We start from the raw sequence: 19,655 nt of genomic DNA, 5'->3' as shown, positions 1-19,655 counted from the left end.
ACTCAGATTTGGCAGGAAGGAGCTGGAAAACCTCTTCCCACAAGCAAAAATTCAGTGAAATGACTGATACGTCTGTTAAGAGCCTGGAGAAATATTGTGCCAGATGCACGACATTCTCCCAAGTAGAGTGCATCAAATATGGTGCAAGGACTTTTCAGCAAGGTCTGCAGAGCTATTTGCAAAATCCCTATGGGCTAAAAGGATTCAGAGGATGCAAGCAGTATCCCAAGACTTTTGAAAAACCAAACTTAAAACATTGTAAGGCAACAACGTGACAATCACTTTCAGATTTCTGGCATTGCTTATATATTTTTGGCCATAGGGAAGATAGATGGAGCTTGTTCCCTAAAAAAGGCATTTTATTTTTTGTGTGTGGTGCAGCTCCTGTGGTTATTTTTATTTATTTATTTTTGCAAATGGACATTATCATAAATCTTCATGGAACCCATGGAAGAATGATTAGAAGCTAGATGCAGCCAAGCATGTAGGCAGATGTGGAGGATTTCAGAAACTGAATTTATAGAAGTGTGACTTGGTTGCATAGCAATGTCTCTTTGTCATGGATTCTTCCCATGGAATCTTGGGATTTTAGGCCCAGGTCTCTTTAGCAGAGAATTGTACAGTGGTACCTTGGGTTACATACACTTCAGGTTACAGACTCTGCTAAACCAGAAATAGTGCTTCAGGTTAAGAACTTTGCTTCAGGATGAGAACAGAAATCGTGCTCCAGTGACGCAGCAGCAGCAGGAGGCCCCATTAGCTAAAGTGGTGCTTCAGGTTAAGAACAGTTTCAGGTTAAGTACGGACCTCCGGAACAAATTAAGTACTTAACCTGAGGTACCACTGTAATGATATTCAAAATGCTACAGTACTTTAAGCACCATAAGACATATTATGAATTCAATATATTACATGTTCTGCTCTGTTAATAGTTCTCTTCTGTTCTGCCTTTGTCAGGCCACACCTGGAGTCATATGTCCAGTTCTGGGCATCACAATTCAAAAAGGATATTGACAAGCTATAATGCATGCAGAGGAGAATAACCAAGATGACCAAGGGTCTGCAAACCAAGCCTTGTGAGGAAGAGCTGAGGGTATGTTTAGCCTGGAAAAGGTGAGACTGAGAGGAGAAATGAAAGCCATTTTCAAATGCTGTATCTAAAAGGCTGTCACATGGAGGATGGAGCAAGCTTGTTTTCTCCTGCTCTGGAGGGTAGGACCTGAGCCAATGGATTCAAAGTACAAGAAATGAGATTCCAATGAAACATCAGGAAGGACTTTCTGACAATAAGAACTGTTCAGCAATAGAATAGTTTGCCTCATTCCTTGAAGGTTTCTAAGCAGAGGGTGGATAGCCTTTTGCAACATATGTTTTAGTTGAGATTCCTGCATTGCAGGGGGTTGGACTAGATGACCCTTGGGGTACCTTTCAACTCTACAATTCTATGTCTACTCAGAAGACAGCCTCATTGATGATGGATTCAGAAGTGGGGATTATTGCATTGGTTTTCCTGGTTCTACTGCTAGCACCTTCCCGGTTCCTTTTACATTTCGCTTTATGGAATTATGGCTTTTTGATTGATTTGCTCACATGTCACACTAAATTTCATTCATACCAGGGGCCATGGTGTGACACATCAGTGGACATGCCACCGCACTCTATGTACTTGTTCTCCCGTGATTCATACATGAAAATGGTGGGAAAGAACTGTATGCCAGAATACCATTCCAAATTTCATCACATTGTGTGATGAAAACCATTGGAAAATTATAATGCTAAACTCCCACAATTTCCCTGGTTATTGGGGGTTGCAAACAGATTCCCCCCACCCAGAAGCAATTAATGCAGAAATAAATGGTAAATTTCTCCTAGTTTCCATTAGATTTCCCGAAGTGAGTTTTACATTGTATGAAAGATCACATAAAACATAAAAATTATCAGGTAAGGAAATGTCAGGGAAATGGAATAAAGTGCTGTCTGGATGCGGCCAGTGTCATGCAAAGGAGTTGTTGATTACAGCTGACCTCCTAAGAAGTAAATGTATTACTGAGACGGGACAAATGTCCCAAAGTCCAGTGGTCAGGCGAGCCTCACATTGGCACACACAATCTCTAGCCAGACTATTCGCAAATTATCGGCCATGTCTGGCAGTGACATACTCATTCTGGTGTCTGCTCAGAATCTGAGTAATAAACAACATATCTGGAGCAATTACAATTGAAGTTTTATCAGGCTCTTCTAAGATTTTGTTACCTGCAGTTTTAACTTACACAAAGTCAGGAGATGACTCTTGTCTGAATCATTTAACTTCATGTATTCTTAACTAGTTTCCCTGCCTTGTTGGAACAAGTGCTAAATAACTACAAATCCCAGTCAAGTGAGAGAATCTGTACATGGTGAATAAAAATTGTACACGTTTCACTTCTCTTTCAGTGTGAAAGATCATTGATGCCGAAATCCAGCATCGTCTGAGCTCTGTGAGTGCAGTTTTCTCCCAACTGAAGTGCAGAGTGTTTGAGGACCGGGACATTCGCAGGAAAACCAAAATGCTTGTTTACAAAGCTATTGTACTACCAACCTTACTATACGCTTGTGAAACATGGACCACTTATAAACACCATCTCCAACTCTTTGAAAGATTCTATCAACGGTGTCTCCGAAAAATTTTACACATCACTTGGGAAGACAGGCAAACTAATATCACTGTACTGGAAGAAGCAAAGATCACAAGTGTTGAAGAATAATTCTTCAACATCAACTTCGTTGGACTGGTCATGTTGTGCGGATGCCTGATGAACGTCTTCCAAAGCAACTACTCTATTCCAAACTTAAAAGTGGAAAGCATAATGCTGGTGCTCAACAAAAGAGGTTTAAAGACTGTCTCAAGGCAAATCTAAAAAAATGTAGTATAAACACTGACAACTGGGAAACACTGGCCTGCGAGCGCTCCAGTTGGAGAACAGCCTTGACCAAAGGTGTCATGGGCTTTGAAGACTCTCGAACTCAGGACGCAAGGGAGAAACGTGTTAGGAGGAAGGCATGCTTGGCAAATCCACACCGTGATCAACTCCCACCCAGAAACCAATGTCCCCACTGTGGAAGGATGTGTGGATCCAGAATTGGCCTCCACAGTCACTGACGGACTCATTGTTAAAACCGTGTTTATGGAAGACAATCTTACTCGGCTACGAGTGATCACCAAAAAAGAAGAAGAGACTGGAAGGCATGTGTGTGTGCCGAATGTGGGCTTCACGCAGGATGCCACTGAAATTTGAGATCCTACTGTTCAATCCCTTGCATCAAAATGAATTCATTTAAAGGTAAAGGAACCCCTGACCATTAGGTCCAGTTGCGGACAACTCTGGGGTTGCGGCGCTCATCTCGCTTTACTGGCCGAGGGAGCCGGCGTACAGCTTCTGGGTCATGTGGCCAGCATGACTAAGCCGCTTCTGGCGAACCAGAGCAGGGCACGGAAATGCCATTTACCTTCCCACCGGAGCGGTACCTATTTATCTACTTGCACTTTGACGTGCTTTCAAACTGCTAGGTTGGCAGGAGCAGGGACAGAGCAACGGGAGCTCACCCCATTGCAGGGATTCAAACTGCCGACCTTCTGATCGGCAAGCCCTAGGCTCTGGAATTTTGGGGGAACAGAACTGGTTCGGTCACACTGGGCATGGAGCCTTGGAGATGGCACAGCTATTATGTAGACTGGAAGGCATGTATGTGTGCCGAATGTGGGCTTCACACAGGATGCTGCTGAAATCTGAGGCCCTACTGTTCAGTCCCTTGCATCAAAATGAATTCATTTAGCACGGTGCAAAAGATTTCTGCCTGAGGCCCTGGAGAGCCGCTGTCAGTCAAGATAGACAGTCCTGGACTAGAAACACCAGTGATCTGGGTCAATATGAGACAGCTTGAAATTGGATCTTATCAACTGAGGGAGTATGCAGAAGAAATGGCATCCTTGTCAAAAAGATTTGGAAAAATAACAATATGGCTTTACCATATTGGAAAAGGAGCACAAGAACCAGCCCTTAGTCTTACAAAAGCCCCCAGCAATGGTTTGATTCCTAGGTTGCTGTGCAAATCACAGGTATCAGATAAAAAGCTGGGGGCAGGGAAGATCCCATACTGCCAGCACTGTTCCAAATTCCATTTGACTCACTTAGCAAGTGGATTTGTCTTATGAGCAGAGGGGGGAAAATCTGACAATGGACATGATCCGGCTAGTATTATGCAAATTTGAATTATGCAACTTAAGGGGACGTGAAAGTGCACACCTTACAGCCGAAATGTACAGCCCAATGCAAACCTGCCTTCAGAGGCTGGGTGTTTGCTCAGTTCATAACCTAAGACAGAGCTTTCCAAGCTGTGTGTCATGATACATTAGTGTGTCAGCTGCAGTGTGTAGGTGTGTCACATGCATGTTCCCTGTGCTCCTCACGGGGTTAGTTTGACCTCTGCTAGTAAAACTGAATTACTGTGTCAGAAAATGATGCATGTCTAAAAAGCGTGTCACCAACATGAAAAGTTCAGAAAGCTCTGTCCTAAGACAATCCAGTCCCCTTCCAGTAGCCTTGTTCAAGCTCCTACCTTTCAAACTAAATTCCCTGTGAAATGGGGATGATTGTCTGAACAACAGATCATTGCTAGTTATAAGATTAGGGTAGCCATGTGTCTGACTTTACAGAGAACACTCTTCTATCTGAAGAGCTGTCAGAGCACAGCCCTCTGAAAGAAGCAGGGGCATAGGAAGGGGAGTGCAGGGGATGTGGTTCACCCCGGGTGTCATCCATGGGGGGGGGGTGACAAAATGGCCCACCGCGGTGATCGGCACTTACCGCAGGGTCTGGCCTACAGCGCGCCCGGGCCATGCATCTCTCGTAGCAGTGACGCGGTGGCTTGGGGCCCCACGCTGCCCGAAATGGCAGCGTGGGGCTTGTGTCCACCAGGCGAACTCCATGGGCAGCTCGCTGCAGTGCCCCCATGTGCGGATCATCGCGGCACCCCTGTGTGGCGTCCCCATGCACGGATCGCCGCAGCACCCCTGTGCGGTGCCCCCGTGCGCGACTTGGCACAGAGCCCCCGCCGCTCTGGGTGCTGGAGCAGTTAGCTACACCCCAGGAAAGAAGTTATCTTTGATTTGAAGGATGGTTCAGTTCAAAGCCAGTATGCTGATGACACTCAGCTCTATTTCTCCTTTGCATCTGCAGGTGAGGCAGTGGAAGTGCTTGGCCAATGTTTTGCCTCGGTAATGGACTGGATGAGAGCCAACAAACAGAAACTCAATCCAGATAAGACTGGGGCACTGTTAGTGGGTGGTTCCCTGGACCAGATGGATGGGAAATCGCCTGCTCTTGATGGGGTTACACTTCCTCTGAAGGAGCAGGTACATAGCTTGGGGATCCTCCTGGATCCTGTGCTGTCACTCGAGGCTCAGGTGGCCTCAGTGGCCCAGAGTGCCTTACATCAGCTCCAGCTGGTGGCCCAGCTACGCCCCTATCTGGACAGGAATAGCCTAACTACTGTTGTCTATGCTCTGGTAACCTCAAGGTTTGATTACTGCAATGCGTTATACATCGGGCTGCCTCTGAAGATGGTTTGGAAACTTCAGCTAGTGCAGAATTCAGTGGCCAGGTTGCTCACCAGAGCATATAACACCAATCCTGGTCTGACTGCACTGGCTACCAAATAGTTTCCGGGCCCAATTCAAAGTCCTAGTTTTGACCTATAAATCCTTAAATGGCTCAGCACTGCAATACCTCAAGGACCGGTGTCAGGGAACTGCCATCAGCTCAGAGGCGAGAGGTGGGAGGGCAGTTGTGTTATAGGGAACCTCCGAAGATCTTGCAAAGCAGTTCCTCCTCCAGTGGGGAGGAGGTGTGGGGACCAGGAGATGCTAGGGAGAGTCTTAACGCGGAGCCTGAGCAAAGCGGAGGGGAGGGAAGTACCCCTTTGCCAGCACCCACTCTGCGCAGTAGGTTTCAGCGCAGAGAGGGGAGGAGAAGGATGGGGGCCACACGGCTGCTATGCTGGGGGAAGTACAAGGACCGGCCACTCCCAGATTCTGCTAGCGACTGAGCCAGACATGAACTTGCGACGCTCTTCACTGTAAATAGTTTGCACTAAGAATAAAGCTGGAAAAGACAGGTCGGAGTCTTGCCTGTTTGCTCTCAATCAACCACACCACCACCTGACAACCGGGTATAGTGATTCAGGATGAGAGGAAGGAAGAAATTAAACAGCACCCACAAAGCATGTTCAAAGAGTGGCCATGTCTGCAAGTCGCGATTAGAAGCCAGCAAAAGCAGCTACAGAGCAGGCAAGTCAGGAGAGCCAGCCTCGTCTCTCCTGCTGATTGGAACAGAAGAAAGACACTCGGTTATTCACACAAGCAGCAGCTGCCGCACAGCCAAATTATGACTGAATTGCAATTCAACTCACTCAGGGATCTTTTTTCGTTTTACTAAAAAACAAAAAACCCTGGACATTTTACCAAAAATTTTTTTAAAACCTGGGCAGAAATTTTAACCCTGAAAAAACCAGGAAAACCAGACATATGATGCTCCTATATTTACAATATATAAAATATTACTCCAAGACACCACAAACACCCTCAACACATGGGAACACAACATAGGATACAAAATAAACTCTACCCAGTGTTCAAAAATATGGTCTAAACCATCATTTAAATCTATATTAGCGAGAAAGAGAGAGCTCACTCTAAAACTTAACTACAGATGGTACCTAACACTAAAGAAGTTGTCACTAATACAATATCAAAAGACAATAACACAAAGTGAAGATATGCAAGTGAAGACGAAAAATAAATGCAGTAGCTGCACAAGATTAATTGTGCTACTTGTCTAGGTCAAATAAACAACAGCATTGTGACCTGGAACCTAATAAAATGCAATGTATGATCTAGGTTTCTTTCTTTTTTAATATTTAGTTTTATTTGTGTTTTTGATACAATTCCATATCAAAGAAATGAATGGAAATGATGCAAAGGACACAAAAAAGAAAACTCTGAAATAGAAAAGAAAGAACAGTTTTAGGAAATCAAAAAATAAGCAGAAAACCAGAAAGTATTCCTCCACTGACTTCTCATCCTCTCCTTTCAGGGTTCCCTTTGTCTCCTCTGTTTCTTACATTTTCTTGGTTCACCCCACCTATTATAAATACTTAAATACACACTAGTTTTTTCTTACACTGCTGAAAATCTTACCATCTTGCTCGGTTAACTGTTTGTTTATTATATTTTTCCACATATCCAGTCCTCCTTATAGCTTTCATCATTTTGATTTCTTATCATATTCTAACCATTTGATACTCCATTCTTCTTCTTTTTTTTGGTGCCTTACCTGTTTTCCATTTTGGGGCCAGTAATACAGGTGCAGCTGTTGTTGCGTAGAGGAACAAGTTTCTCTCTTTTTTAGTCACTTCTGTTGTTATTAACTCCAGCAACAATACTTCTGGGTTTTTAGAGAAGGATTTCTAAAACATTTTTTTTTTTACTTCATTATGGATCATTGCCCAGTAGTTTTTAATTATACTACACGTCCACCACATGTGGTAAAAGGAACAACCTAGGTTTCTGTCCCAGGCCAACACATTCCAGAATCTGGATCCCACCAATGAAAAGGCCTTCCTTTGCGATGCCTGCCCAGTATTCTTGAGGCAGAGATGGAGTAAGCTTTGCCTCAGGGTAGCTACACGCAGGAAGGGTCTTTTAATGGGGAGAGGGAGCAAATGGGCTACATTGTAGTATGAAGTTTTTAAGGATCAATAGGATCATTCCAAAATGAGTGATTTTTAAGACTACAGCTGCACTTGGTTGATGTCTCTCTTAATGAGAAGCCTGCAAACTTGAGTTATGGAACTCTGTGCTTGTTGGTTGGATCAACATTTGCCCATTGTTTCTAATGGGGCAGCTTTCATCATGTTAGCCTGACTGTTGTGTTCAATTTTCTGCATTACAAAAGGGGCAAAAAAAGACTCCGAAAAGACTAACGATGTGGTTCTAAAATAACACAGGAGTTGTGGAAAGAGATGGACACAAACCATGGGCAACTGCCCTTATAAGGGATCAAATATGTGAGGTCAGTTTCAAATTGAGGAAGATTTCTTAAAGCTCAACCCAAGGACTCTATGGCAACAGCTTGATTGCAGGCTCCATGTAAGCAGATAGAAGGGGGAATGTTATGTCTCTCCTTCTCTTTCTAATCCTTTTTGGGTATGTTTGTGGCTGTTTGGCAACCAGCATTCCAACATCATTACAGCCTGGGCATTGAAAGCTAGTCTGTTCAGGACTTTACCTTCTGCAGAGCCGAGCAAACCTTGTCCACAAGCCGTTAGTCAGAGCCCAATGATTGTTCTAAAGAATAAAATGTGAAATGTGATTACAGCTGTTTGAATTCAATAGCTGAATTGTTCACTTTCTAAGCTTCCTTGAGTGTTTAAATGAAAACATGTAATTGAAAGGCAGCTGTCCTTCTTGAAAAACAAAAACTTACAGACATCACTGGACATCCTTATGGTTATAAACCATAATTGTCAATCATAAATTCAGTTTATCAATAAGGTATCATATTATAAGAATGTCTGGGAAGGCGCTATCTAAATGTAGAGACTCTTTTCAGTGTTGGCAAAATATATATGCAGCATTGAAATCAGAAAATTCAATATAAAAATATCAGAAAAGAAATGTTGGAATTGATATAAAAACAAAAATTGTTAGATATCATTTAACTTTATATGAAGCCAACTATGAATTATTTGCAATTGGATATTGAATGGGTGCTACCTCGCAATTTTGATAACATCTATAGAGATGTTTTGGAGCTCCTGGAGAGTCATTCCCAGGCAGTGTAGACAATCCCAAGCTAGATGGACCAATGGTATAAAGCAGCTTTCCTTTTTTGCCCTGCCCTTCTGTATTTCCTGTCCACTTCCATGGGGCTTACACATGAGAAGACACACAAGTATTGTGCCAATTCATTTGTAAATGTCAATAGATATCAATTGTTTGTTAGTAAAGCCTATAAAAGTGAGCGTCTGTGAAATGAAGAAATAAATATGCTCAAATTAGACTTATTAGAAGTAAATGTTTTTGTGCAGTCCTAAATGTACTTGGTAGAGATGGGATTGAGCCTCATAGAACACCGTGGCAGTTACTTCTGAGTAGACAAACAGAGGATTGCAGTGTAAGTGGGTTTTGATAAGTTACATTAATGCTTATGTGTTAATAACTTTCTCAGGCTGGCAGGTTGATTAGCATAATATTTCTCAATAACTTTTTTTCTTTACCTTGAATTATAAGGAAATTATCACTTTAATAAATTTAGCTGATAATTATCAACCAACAGACAAGCTTATCCAGATAAGAACTGTTCTTCCTGTATTACAAAAAGTACAAAAAATTCCCTATTTCATCTTGTTGGAGGCGCATATGATTCTGCTTTGTGATTAAGATGTTGCAAAACTATGGGGCTGCATAAAATATTTTTTCAAATATTAGCTTAATTATACTTTTCTGTGGAGGGGGGGGAAAGGTCAACAGTTACATTTATTCATGTTACATGTTTTTTTCAGGGGTGTTTCTGTAATAGATAGACGAGGAGGCGATAAATGAACAAAGAGTCACAGAGTGAAAACCCCAGGGATGCCAAACAACTGAATATTAATTAAAATCAATAAATAATTCAAAAAACGCTTATGTATACTCTCAGCTGAAAATAATGAACTCAATTACTCACCAAGGAACTGTACCTAAATAATTTCTGTCTGACTTTATTCAGGACAGTTAAAGCAGATAAAAGTTAACCAAATCATAACTAGCACAGGGAGCATTATGGTGTGGCACTTTTTCCAAAAACCCTTTCTTTTTATACAGTTTGTTATTTGAATGTAACAATTCAGTAAAAATATCTAAAAGATTTGGCCCCAAATTTTAATTTAATTTTAATCATTCCCACCCCACCTAACCCTTCCTCGTAAAACTATATCACAGAATTGTAGCATTGGAAGGGGCCGCAAGGATCATGCAATGCAGGAATCGTGTGCCCAACGTGGGGCTCAAAACCACATTCCTGAGATTAAGAGTCTTCCTTTAAGTGTCCTTCCACCCTCCCAAGCACCCAGCCCTAGGATCTCCAAGCCACAAAATTCATAAAACCAATGAACAAATAAGAAGTGCGGAGTGGAAGAGAGTAGATTAACGTTTCTTTAAAATTAATTGAGTCTGACCCCTTGTGAGCAGCCTTGTTAAATCAGACTTGGCATAAGCGCTGTACAGAATTACATTACAGCATTTCAAAGCTGTTTAATTCCCACTCACCCCCCCTGCAAAAGAACGGCAGTTCGCTTGGCCACACCTAAGGATTTAGCCTGCTGGCAATTCTAGTGCTCTAACAAGTTTAAACTAGAACTAATCTAATATCCAGGATTAGTAAGCAATTCTTCATTCAGACTATTCCCTAAATAGGAGAAAAATCTGCATATAGTTCTTGGCCAGCAATTAGTTTTGTGGAAATCTGTATTTTATTCTGTTGGCATACTTAAAAAAAACAAAATAACAGAGAGAAAATCTCCATTGTGCTCACTTCCCAAATTTTCTAAAATTGTAATGATTATACTAATGAGAATAGACTGAGACAACTTACTCAACATACCTTCTATTTTCCCATGATCTAAAATAAGCACAGTTAGGATCATATATCTCAATTATGGGTGCATGCCACTGGTTTGCTTGTATATAGCACCTTCCACCCATAATGTGAAGAAGTCTGATGTTTATCAGAAACATAACTTCACAGATGATCCTTTTAAAGCTATGCGCTAGATATGTGAAAATATATTTAGGTCTCCAAGTTTCAAAATTCAAGAGACCCCCTTTTCTGAAAATAATCACCAAGAATATGACATTTCCAACAAGTACTGCATATTCAGATAATTCAGTCATTGTGTATTACACCTTCAGGTAACTATATATAACTTCCCATTTTAAAAACTTGTGCATTTTGATAGCAGTAAATTGTGATTTACATACAGAAACACGGTTCTGTATCCAAGTGGCCAAGGCAGAGGAGAAGAGAGATTCCTCATATCCAGTGGCCCCGATTGTACACATAGCTCTAGCCCCAAACAAATAATGGTAGAAAAATTAATGTGTTGGGACAGGAGTTGAACTCAGAGCAGGTACACTCTGCTCACAACCTTGCCAATTATCTCTTCAAGAAGGTTATGGATTTGCAACAACTGCTGCTTTCACATATGTCTGGACTGGGGCCATTAAATAAAGGTCAGTCCAAATTGGTTCACACATGTATGTTTTTTGCTTGCAGCACTGAATGAATTGGCTTTCAGAGATCCAAAATCACTTTAGCTCCAGTCCAATGAGCTATAAGCATCAAGTGTTGAGAAAGCAAGTATTTTTGTAAATGCTTTGAGATTTTTTGCAATCAAGCAGTGTATAAATTTATTAAATAAATAGATAGATAGATAGATAAAATAGGACCATGCAAATGCATTTGGGAGTAAGCCCTAAACCAGCTTGCATCCAGACTTATGATTTGAGTGTTTGCCATATACAGATTGTACATTGAGCAGATGTCTGAAATAATCTTCTGAAATAATCAAGAAAATCCACTCCTCCCCAGGCACTAGAATAAGGTACCAAGTCAGATTTGGTACTTCACTGGCAACAATGGACTTTTGAAAACCACAAAGAGGATAGCTTCCAGCCAGTTAGTTATATCAGGTTAGTTTTAAAATACACAGATCCACCCTAGAGTGGGTAGCGGGTGGCGCTGTGGGTAAAACCTCAGCGCCTAGGACTTGCCAATCGCATGGTCGGCGGTTCGAATCCCCGCGGCAGGGTGAGCTCCTGTCGTTCAGTCCCAGCTCCTGCCCACCTAGCAGTTCGAAAGCACCCTTAAGTGCAAGTAGATAAATAGGTACCGCTGTATAGTGGGAAGGTAAACGGCGTTTCCGTGTGCTGCTCCGGTGCTGGTTCGCCGGAGCAGCTTCGTCACACTGGCCACGTGACCCAGAAGTGTCTGCGGACAGCGCTGGCTCCCGGCCTCTAGAGTGAGATGAGTGCACAACCCTAGAGTCTGTCAAGACTGGCCTGTATGGGCAGGGGTACCTTTACCTGTACCCTAGAGTTGATACTTTGCAGCCTGGTCTTAGGTCTCTTTACTAAAAGCAAGAGCATTCTGTGGGGTTTATTCCTATATAGGCATGCACAGAATCACATCCTTCGTTCTTTGGGTCAAACGCAGCACAATGAAAGCAGTTCAGTCATATGCCCATGCTGTTAACATATCAAATAGACTGTGAGATCTTATTCCGACATCAAAAGGGGGCCAAGCATGAGTGGAGGAGAACCATCCCCTTCCCTTGTCTCATTTCCCCATTCTTAGTTGTGCAAAGTTGTGCCTTCCCATTTTTTCTCCAGCTCGAGGACTAGAAGCTGGGAAAGAAAAGAGCATGGGATAATGGACCCCAGGAAAGGAAAGGGAGAGCTCGGTTTCCCTCTGCCATAGGTGCCAACTCCCTGGGGCCCTGGGTGCCTGAGCACCCACAAAATTCCACATGAAGGGGCTGAGCACCCACAAATGTTTGTGCCAGGGCCATGCACGCTGCATGGCACCCACGGTCATGGAGCCAAGCTGGCACTCCTGTCCTCTGCTGTGCACTCCTTCTAAACAGAACCCATATACCACAATTTAGATGTGAATGAGAAGGACGTGCAGCTAAAATGCCGCAGTGGCTGTCACGTCTAGTTTAAGAAAAGCCCTACTGGATCAAACCAAAATCCATTCAGTTCAGCTTCCTCTTCTCATATTGGCCAAACATATTGCCCTCTGGGAAGCCTCAAAGCAGGATTTGAGTGTGACAAAACTCACCCTGCTTGGTCTTCAGCAGCACACTGCCTTCAAGGAACTTAACTATGATGGTCTGTAGCCAAGGATAGTCTTATCCAGTGCCTTTTTTCCTGGGGCAACTCAAGGGTACTCAGCACCAGCACTGTCCCCCCCCCAATGTTAAAAATATGGCACTTACAGTAACAACTTCATGGTGAGTACAGGCACCTTTCCCCCTAAAAATAAAGCACTGGCCTTATCCTCAATGAATTTGTTCCCTAGCTGTCCCAGAGTTACAGGAGACCAAATATCTTATTTACAATCACCAGAGGATCTGATGCAGAATCGTGGACATTAATGCAATTCACAACAAAAGTTGCGCAACCCCACCCTCTTCGTGACCAAATGCATTTGCTTGACTTACCGATGGGCATGATGATAAAGAAGGGGAGCCAGCAGAGTATGAAGCATCCCACCACAATCCCCAGACTTTTAGCTGCTTTCTTTTCCCTGGAGAACTTGAGGAGCCTCACGGAAAAATTGGATTTGTGCTTGGTGCTGGGTGTTGATCCAGTGGTTTCTGTGGTGGTTTTGCGGTGGATGCGAAGAGTCACTTCCTCTGAATGGGACTTCTCTGTTTTCAGGCCACAAGACAGTCCTTTGCTTTCCCTTTTGGCCACCACATACACCTGGCAGTACATTGCCAGTATGATGATCAAGGGGAGGTAGAAGGAGCCCAGGGCAGAGAATAAGACATAACCAGGGTCAGTATTGATCTGACAGATGGTTTCATCTTCTGGAGCTGGCTGTTTCCAGCCAAAGAGGGGCCCTACTGATATCACAAGGGACAGTACCCAGACACACAGAAGGGCTAGCAGGCCCCTCTTTTCAGTCACTATGGCTGGATATCTTAGCGGGTAGCTCACCCCAATGTATCGGTCTATAGAGATGACACAAAGGCTCATGATGGAAGCTGTGCAGCATAAAACATCCACAGCTGCCCAGATGTTACAGAAGATCCTCCCAAAAACCCAATACCCCAAAATCTCAAAAATAGCAGAGAAAGGGAGGACAGTAGAAGTCAACAGGAGGTCAGCCACAGCCAAGTTGATAATGTAATAGTGAGTTACGCTTTGCAGGTGCTTGTGGCAGGCTACTGACAGGATAACCAAAATGTTACCAAGGACTCCAAAAACAATCAGCCCCCCCAAGATAACACCTAATAATATGGCTTTTGAAATGTTTACTTCCTCCACAGGCTGGGTGCAGTTGAAGCAGTCAGAGGCAGAGATGTTCTCGGAGTTCAAAGCCATTATATCAATACTGGTTAATGTTCATCCAGTGTTGTTTGTGATTCACTCTGCCCTTTCTTTGAAAGAGCGAAGAACAAATATTTGGTAGTGTTGCAAGAAGCCTTATTTCCACATTGTTGATAAAAACTAACTGGAAATGTGGTTCTTGCTTTATAAATGCAGAACCTGGAAGGACACCCCAGACTGGGAAACTTATTTGAAAATCCGCATTTATTCCGTGGCATCTGTTCCAGTTAGGCCACATAAAAATTCTGCTGCAATTTGGAAGACTCTCTTTAGGACACTCCTTGATGTTCTCTGGACCTTGTGGGATGCTTGATGACACAGTATTGCAGAAGGGGTCAAAGATCTCTTTCCAAGTTTCTCTTGGGCTGTTCAAAAAAGAGCCATCAGGTTACAGAATGCTTTCTGCTACTAAGCAAGGAAAATATGTTTGGGTTTGTAGCAAAGGAAAATGTCTGAGTTCGTGGAAAGGCCATCAACATCTGAAGTGTGTCCATTTAAATTTGTCTCATTAGACACAAATGACAGGAACATGCTCTTTTCTCCCATTTATTTGGGTCTTTATCATACTTTATTTTCAAATATGTTTAAAGTTGGAATAGTGGGAGACCACAAGGATGTTTCCAATTAAGCTTTGCTTTTGTTATCATCAGAGATGTGCATCACAGTCTTGAGATGTGGAACAAAGTTTGCTGAAGCCGTAAGATTCTCAGCATTGTGCCAGCTGCCTCCAGGACGTAAGCTTATTAACAAATGTTGGTCATAGCTCCAAACAGGGACTTCTGCTTGTTGTGCTCCTTGCAGGATAGATATGCTAACTCCTAAATAAGAAAAAAGAAAAGGAAGCTTATTTCAAAAGCCATGGCTCCCTGCTGCTGTAATGTCCAGACTGCAAAGGTTTTCCGGGACCTGGGAATCAGCTTGACTGATTTTCCCTTATCATCTGCAGCACTAACTTCTGTTTACTACTATATTGCTTGCTCAGTAGATCCTGTTGCTCAACCCCTTGCTTTTGACCAATGGTGGAGCATCCCCCACCTGCCTCCGGGGCAGGTGCACACCAGGGCGCATGCAGGGCACGCTGTGGGGGCAGGGCGCACCACAGGAGGGACCCCTGCCCACTGCTGCAAAATGGGGTGAGTTCACGGTGCCCTGCAAGCCCAGTGTTGCTTTGCAAGACTCACAAAAATGGGCTTGTGGGGTGCTGCGAGCAGGTGTGCAACTTGGTCCTGCGAACCCAGTGCTGCTTTTGCAAGTGGTGCTGGGCTCAAGGGAGGGTGCTGTGAGCTTTTGCGTTCTTCTCATGGCATCCTCCAGTTGCATTGCGGCTGAGAAGGACTCAACCGGGCTGTGCCCTTGTCCCCGTGAATGCAGCACTATGGCACTGCCTGCAGGGGCCAGGGCGCATGCCTGTTGCCTCCTCCTCAGCTGCCCCCCAGCTGGAGGGCTCCGTGTGAAGGATGCAACAGCCCAGGGCACCCTCTTGGCAAGCAGCACCACTAGGAAAAGCAGCGCTGGGCCCACAGGGGCCGGGGGGGGGCACACTATTGCATCATTCTCAGCTGCCCTCTAGCTGGAGGGTGCTGAGAAGGACACAAGTGCTCACAATGGGGCAGGGCGCTAAATGGCACCAGGGGAAACGGCCCCCTCAGCCCCCCCCCCCATTACACCATCCTTCCTGACTCTCAGTGCAAGAATGCTATTGCTGCCTGGTGGTTTTGTCAATCACAACCCTGCAGTCTCAATATAGGGACAATGCCACATATTTCAAAAGAAGTTTCTCCGTGTTTTCCTTTTTCATCTGATGAAGACAGAAAAGCTTGTGGCTACACAGTGAGAAGAAATCTATGGACATTTTCACACTACAGGCTCAAAGTGATTTGTAACGCAGACTAGCAACTGGAATTACAATGCTCTCCTACTTTCTCTTCCACATTAGCAATGGTCCCACATATGTATAAATAGTGGGCGAGATAGATTTTACACTGATTCAGCTCTTAGATACGAATATGCCATGGCTACTCTGTAGGGATTTTTCCAGCCTGCATTTTCTTTTTACAGCCAATGTTTTGCCCAGGCAAGAAGGCCTGATCCGTGCTAGGGATGACCCCACTATCAATACTTAGACATAGCTCTGTGCCATATGTAGAATACCTTCAGCACTGAGTAGTGAGTGACCACCACCAGCCCTTGCGCATAAGAGTGACACAGCAAAATCAGAAGACCCCTGCTTCAATCACTGGCAATCCCACTTAAAATGATCTGGTAGCACATTAATGATAAAGACTCCACTCTGATTGAGACCACTGCCAGTCAAAGCAGAATAATGGGCTGAATGGGTAAATTAGTCAGACTATGGGCAGTATCTAATTCACTCATTCCTTTAGTGTTTTGTCTGCATGGGCCAAACTTGACAGGTGAGTGGGGCCACCCATCTATCAATTTTCTGATGTCACAAATGGCACCAGGGGATTTGGTGCTCTGAGGTCCCGAAGGTGGGGCTTCAAAAAGCACCAGCAGGCAGCCCCCCTTTGTTTCAGCAGCTGTTTCACTGAAACCCCCTTTGCAGTGAATGAACGGCTGAAATAAAGGCAGAAAATACACCCAGACCAAGGAGAGGTTGTTCTCCTTTCACATCAGCTGATGGACAGGGGGAGGTTGCTTGGTGCTGGGTTTGGGTGCTCTCCCATATACACAGATCAAGCATGATCATTTGCTGTTGGCATCCATTGATGTGTGTGTGTGTTGGGGTGTGTGTGATCCTGCATAGCCCTGGCCGCCTGCTCTGTGCAGTGCTTCAAAGCCTTGTTGTTGGGCAAATTGGAAGCAAATCAAGCACAATGTTATTTGCACAATGTTGGGTGTAGGGTGGGTAGGTGGCCTTGCAGGCCAAATGGGGAAGCCTGGGTCGAGACTGGCCTGTGGGCTGGAGGGTCTCCATTCCTGCATTTGCACAAGGATTTATGCTTGTGCAACGAACCCTCACTTCTCCCTACATGTACACCCCATGCCTCCCCCAAATCTGCCCTGGAGGGTTGTGAGAACCCATAGAACAAATTTAGGGGGTGCAGTGGGAGAATGGAGGGAGAACATTCCATTGTGCAAGCAGAAATCCTTGCACTGTTGGACTGTTCCCATAGTACTGCTTTGGATACAACCCCAGGCATTTGAATTAAAGCCCATAGCTTCCACCAAAGAGTCCTGGGAACTGTAGTTTATCCCCCAATGAATTACTTTTCCAAGCACCCTTAACAAACTACAGTTCCTAAGATATTTTGAGTTAAGTAATGTTCAAAATGAGCCTATGATTAGGGTGTTGGGCATTCATAGATCTAATAAATAACTTTCATAGAATCATAGAATCATAGAGTTGGAAGAGACCACAAGGGCCATCGAGTCCAACCCCCTGCCAAGCAGGAAACACCATCAGAGCACTCCTGACATATGGTTGTCAAGCCTCTGCTTAAAGACCTCCAAAGAAGGAGACTCCACCACACTCCTTGGCAGCAAATTCCACTGTCGAACAGCTCTTACATTGGGGTACATGTGAACCCCAATGGCCCTCTTTTAAGAAACTAAAGCAATGGTATAACAAATAGTTTATAGCAAAAGCATTTTTAGAAGTTTGAAAACAGTGGTTTTCACTCTGTATGAGAGCTGTGTACACTCCAGGTATTGAAACAGCATGTGCACCTCTCCAAGTAAGGAAAGAAGACATATTCTCCAGATGGGCAGGGTAATAATAATAACAATAATAATAATAGTAATAAGCTTTGAATGTTCCAAACAAATAAACACAGGAGCAGAAAGTACAACATGCTTTCTTCCCTCACTTGCTAAGAGATTCCGAAGTTTCTCCTGAGCCAGACCAGGCAACTCATCCATCTCTTTAGTCCCAAATTGCTCATTAAAGATGGCAGCACCTCCCCAGAATCACAGAATCTTTCCTAGTCTTGCTCCCCAAGTTCTCTCTTCAATACATGGAGATGTCAGAGCACAAACTGAGACCAATAGACACACAATATTGTCTGCTCTGCACTGACTGTTCTGACTGCCTAAGTTTACAGACATCTTTCCAGCCCTACTTAGCTATTCCAGGGACTGGACTTAGGACCTTCTGCATTGCAAAATGTGTCCTCTGTCACTGATCTGTGACTTTCCCAAAAGGCTTCTACTAAGACTAATGCAGATAAAATAAATCACAGAAGAGCTGGACCCAATCTTTGTAGGATTTATATGGTTGGGAACACAAAAATCAGGTATCAACCGGGTAACAATTCTTCCTGTAACTGGTAATTGTCCAATTTCCCAGTATGCAACACTTGCTAGTATTTTGGGAAACAATATATTAAACCTCACAGATTCTTCTTCATTTTAGGACTTAATTGAGACCTGAGATTTTTTAGCCGCAATAGGGATGAAATTAACACAGACAAGCTTGGAAAGTTATATTACAGCTAGTTATTGGTGGTTGCATCTAGGCAATGTATACATTTAAGCTTTGCATAAAATTGCTACAGATTGACTAGACTTATATAATTCCTGACCTTTTGGACCCAACATACACATCTCTCTCCCCCCCCCCCCGCTGTACATGGATGTCCACATGTGTACTCAGGCACACATATTTGGGCTACCTGAGGAAACAATTTGAGCATCTGATGAAACAGGTTCTAGACAAAATAAATCTGTTAGTTTTTAGAGTGCTACAAGTCTCTCTGTTAACAACAACAACAACAACAACAACAATGAAAGTTACTACCACCGTCACTTGGTGCCATTAGGTCCCAGAGTAGGTTACAACAATTTAAAATTCAGTATTAAAAACAGTTAAAACAATTTACAATCAGGAAATAGTCATTTCACACATGCTAGTTACCCGGAGAGAGAAATACTGCTGAATTTTCCCTCCGCAAGTAGTTTCACAGTTTTAGTTTTAAAATGTCAGCATATGAACACAAAGTAGCCTCTTGGACTGTTCTGAAGTTGTTTCCTTGTCAGAAAGAAAGAAAGAAAGAAAGAAAGAAAGAAAGAAAGAAAGAAAGAAAGAAAGAAAAGGCGCGTAGAAATGGTAAGTTCTAAGATGAACAAGTTATGAGGTGAAAATTATTGAGGGGGAAATGATGACAAATAATGAACACAGTTTCATTCAAATGGTATAGATATTTCATAACAAGTGGGGAAAACTGGAGCATTAAGTGTATCCCCCCCCCCACATATGCAAAAATTGGGAGGAGAAAATGCACCAAGTCCCAGCAGAGGTCTAAACCGGTCTAAGCAAGTCTAAATAAACAACAACAGTGCCTATTGGGGGACTAGGAAATTAAAATGAGAAAATTGCGAATGGCTGTAAGGTGCGCAAACCCCAAACGGACAAACAAACCGTGTCAGCATTACCTAGGAGAAAAGCAGCTGGCAGATGCAAACAGGCAACGCGGGTCTCTAGCTCCGACCACCGTCTCTA

At 43.5% G+C, this 19,655-nt stretch overlaps 1 protein-coding gene across 1 annotated transcript in view; it reads right to left on the bottom strand.

Moving 5' to 3' along the window:
• ADRA1A (adrenoceptor alpha 1A) overlaps window positions 1-15,043 on the bottom strand; it is a 47,166-nt gene extending 32,123 nt beyond the window's left edge. Inside the window, exon 1 of the mRNA XM_053367691.1 lies at window positions 13,300-15,043. Within this exon, the coding sequence (XP_053223666.1) occupies window positions 13,300-14,188 (889 nt within the window). The 5' untranslated portion in view covers window positions 14,189-15,043. The remainder of the gene's footprint in view (window positions 1-13,299) is intronic.
• Window positions 15,044-19,655: the final 4,612 nt, after the last annotated feature.

This window comes from Podarcis raffonei, chromosome 15 (assembly GCF_027172205.1).
Source record: "Podarcis raffonei isolate rPodRaf1 chromosome 15, rPodRaf1.pri, whole genome shotgun sequence".
Classification (NCBI taxonomy): domain Eukaryota; kingdom Metazoa; phylum Chordata; class Lepidosauria; order Squamata; family Lacertidae; genus Podarcis; species Podarcis raffonei.
This window is presented reverse-complemented; position numbering and strand designations above follow the sequence as displayed.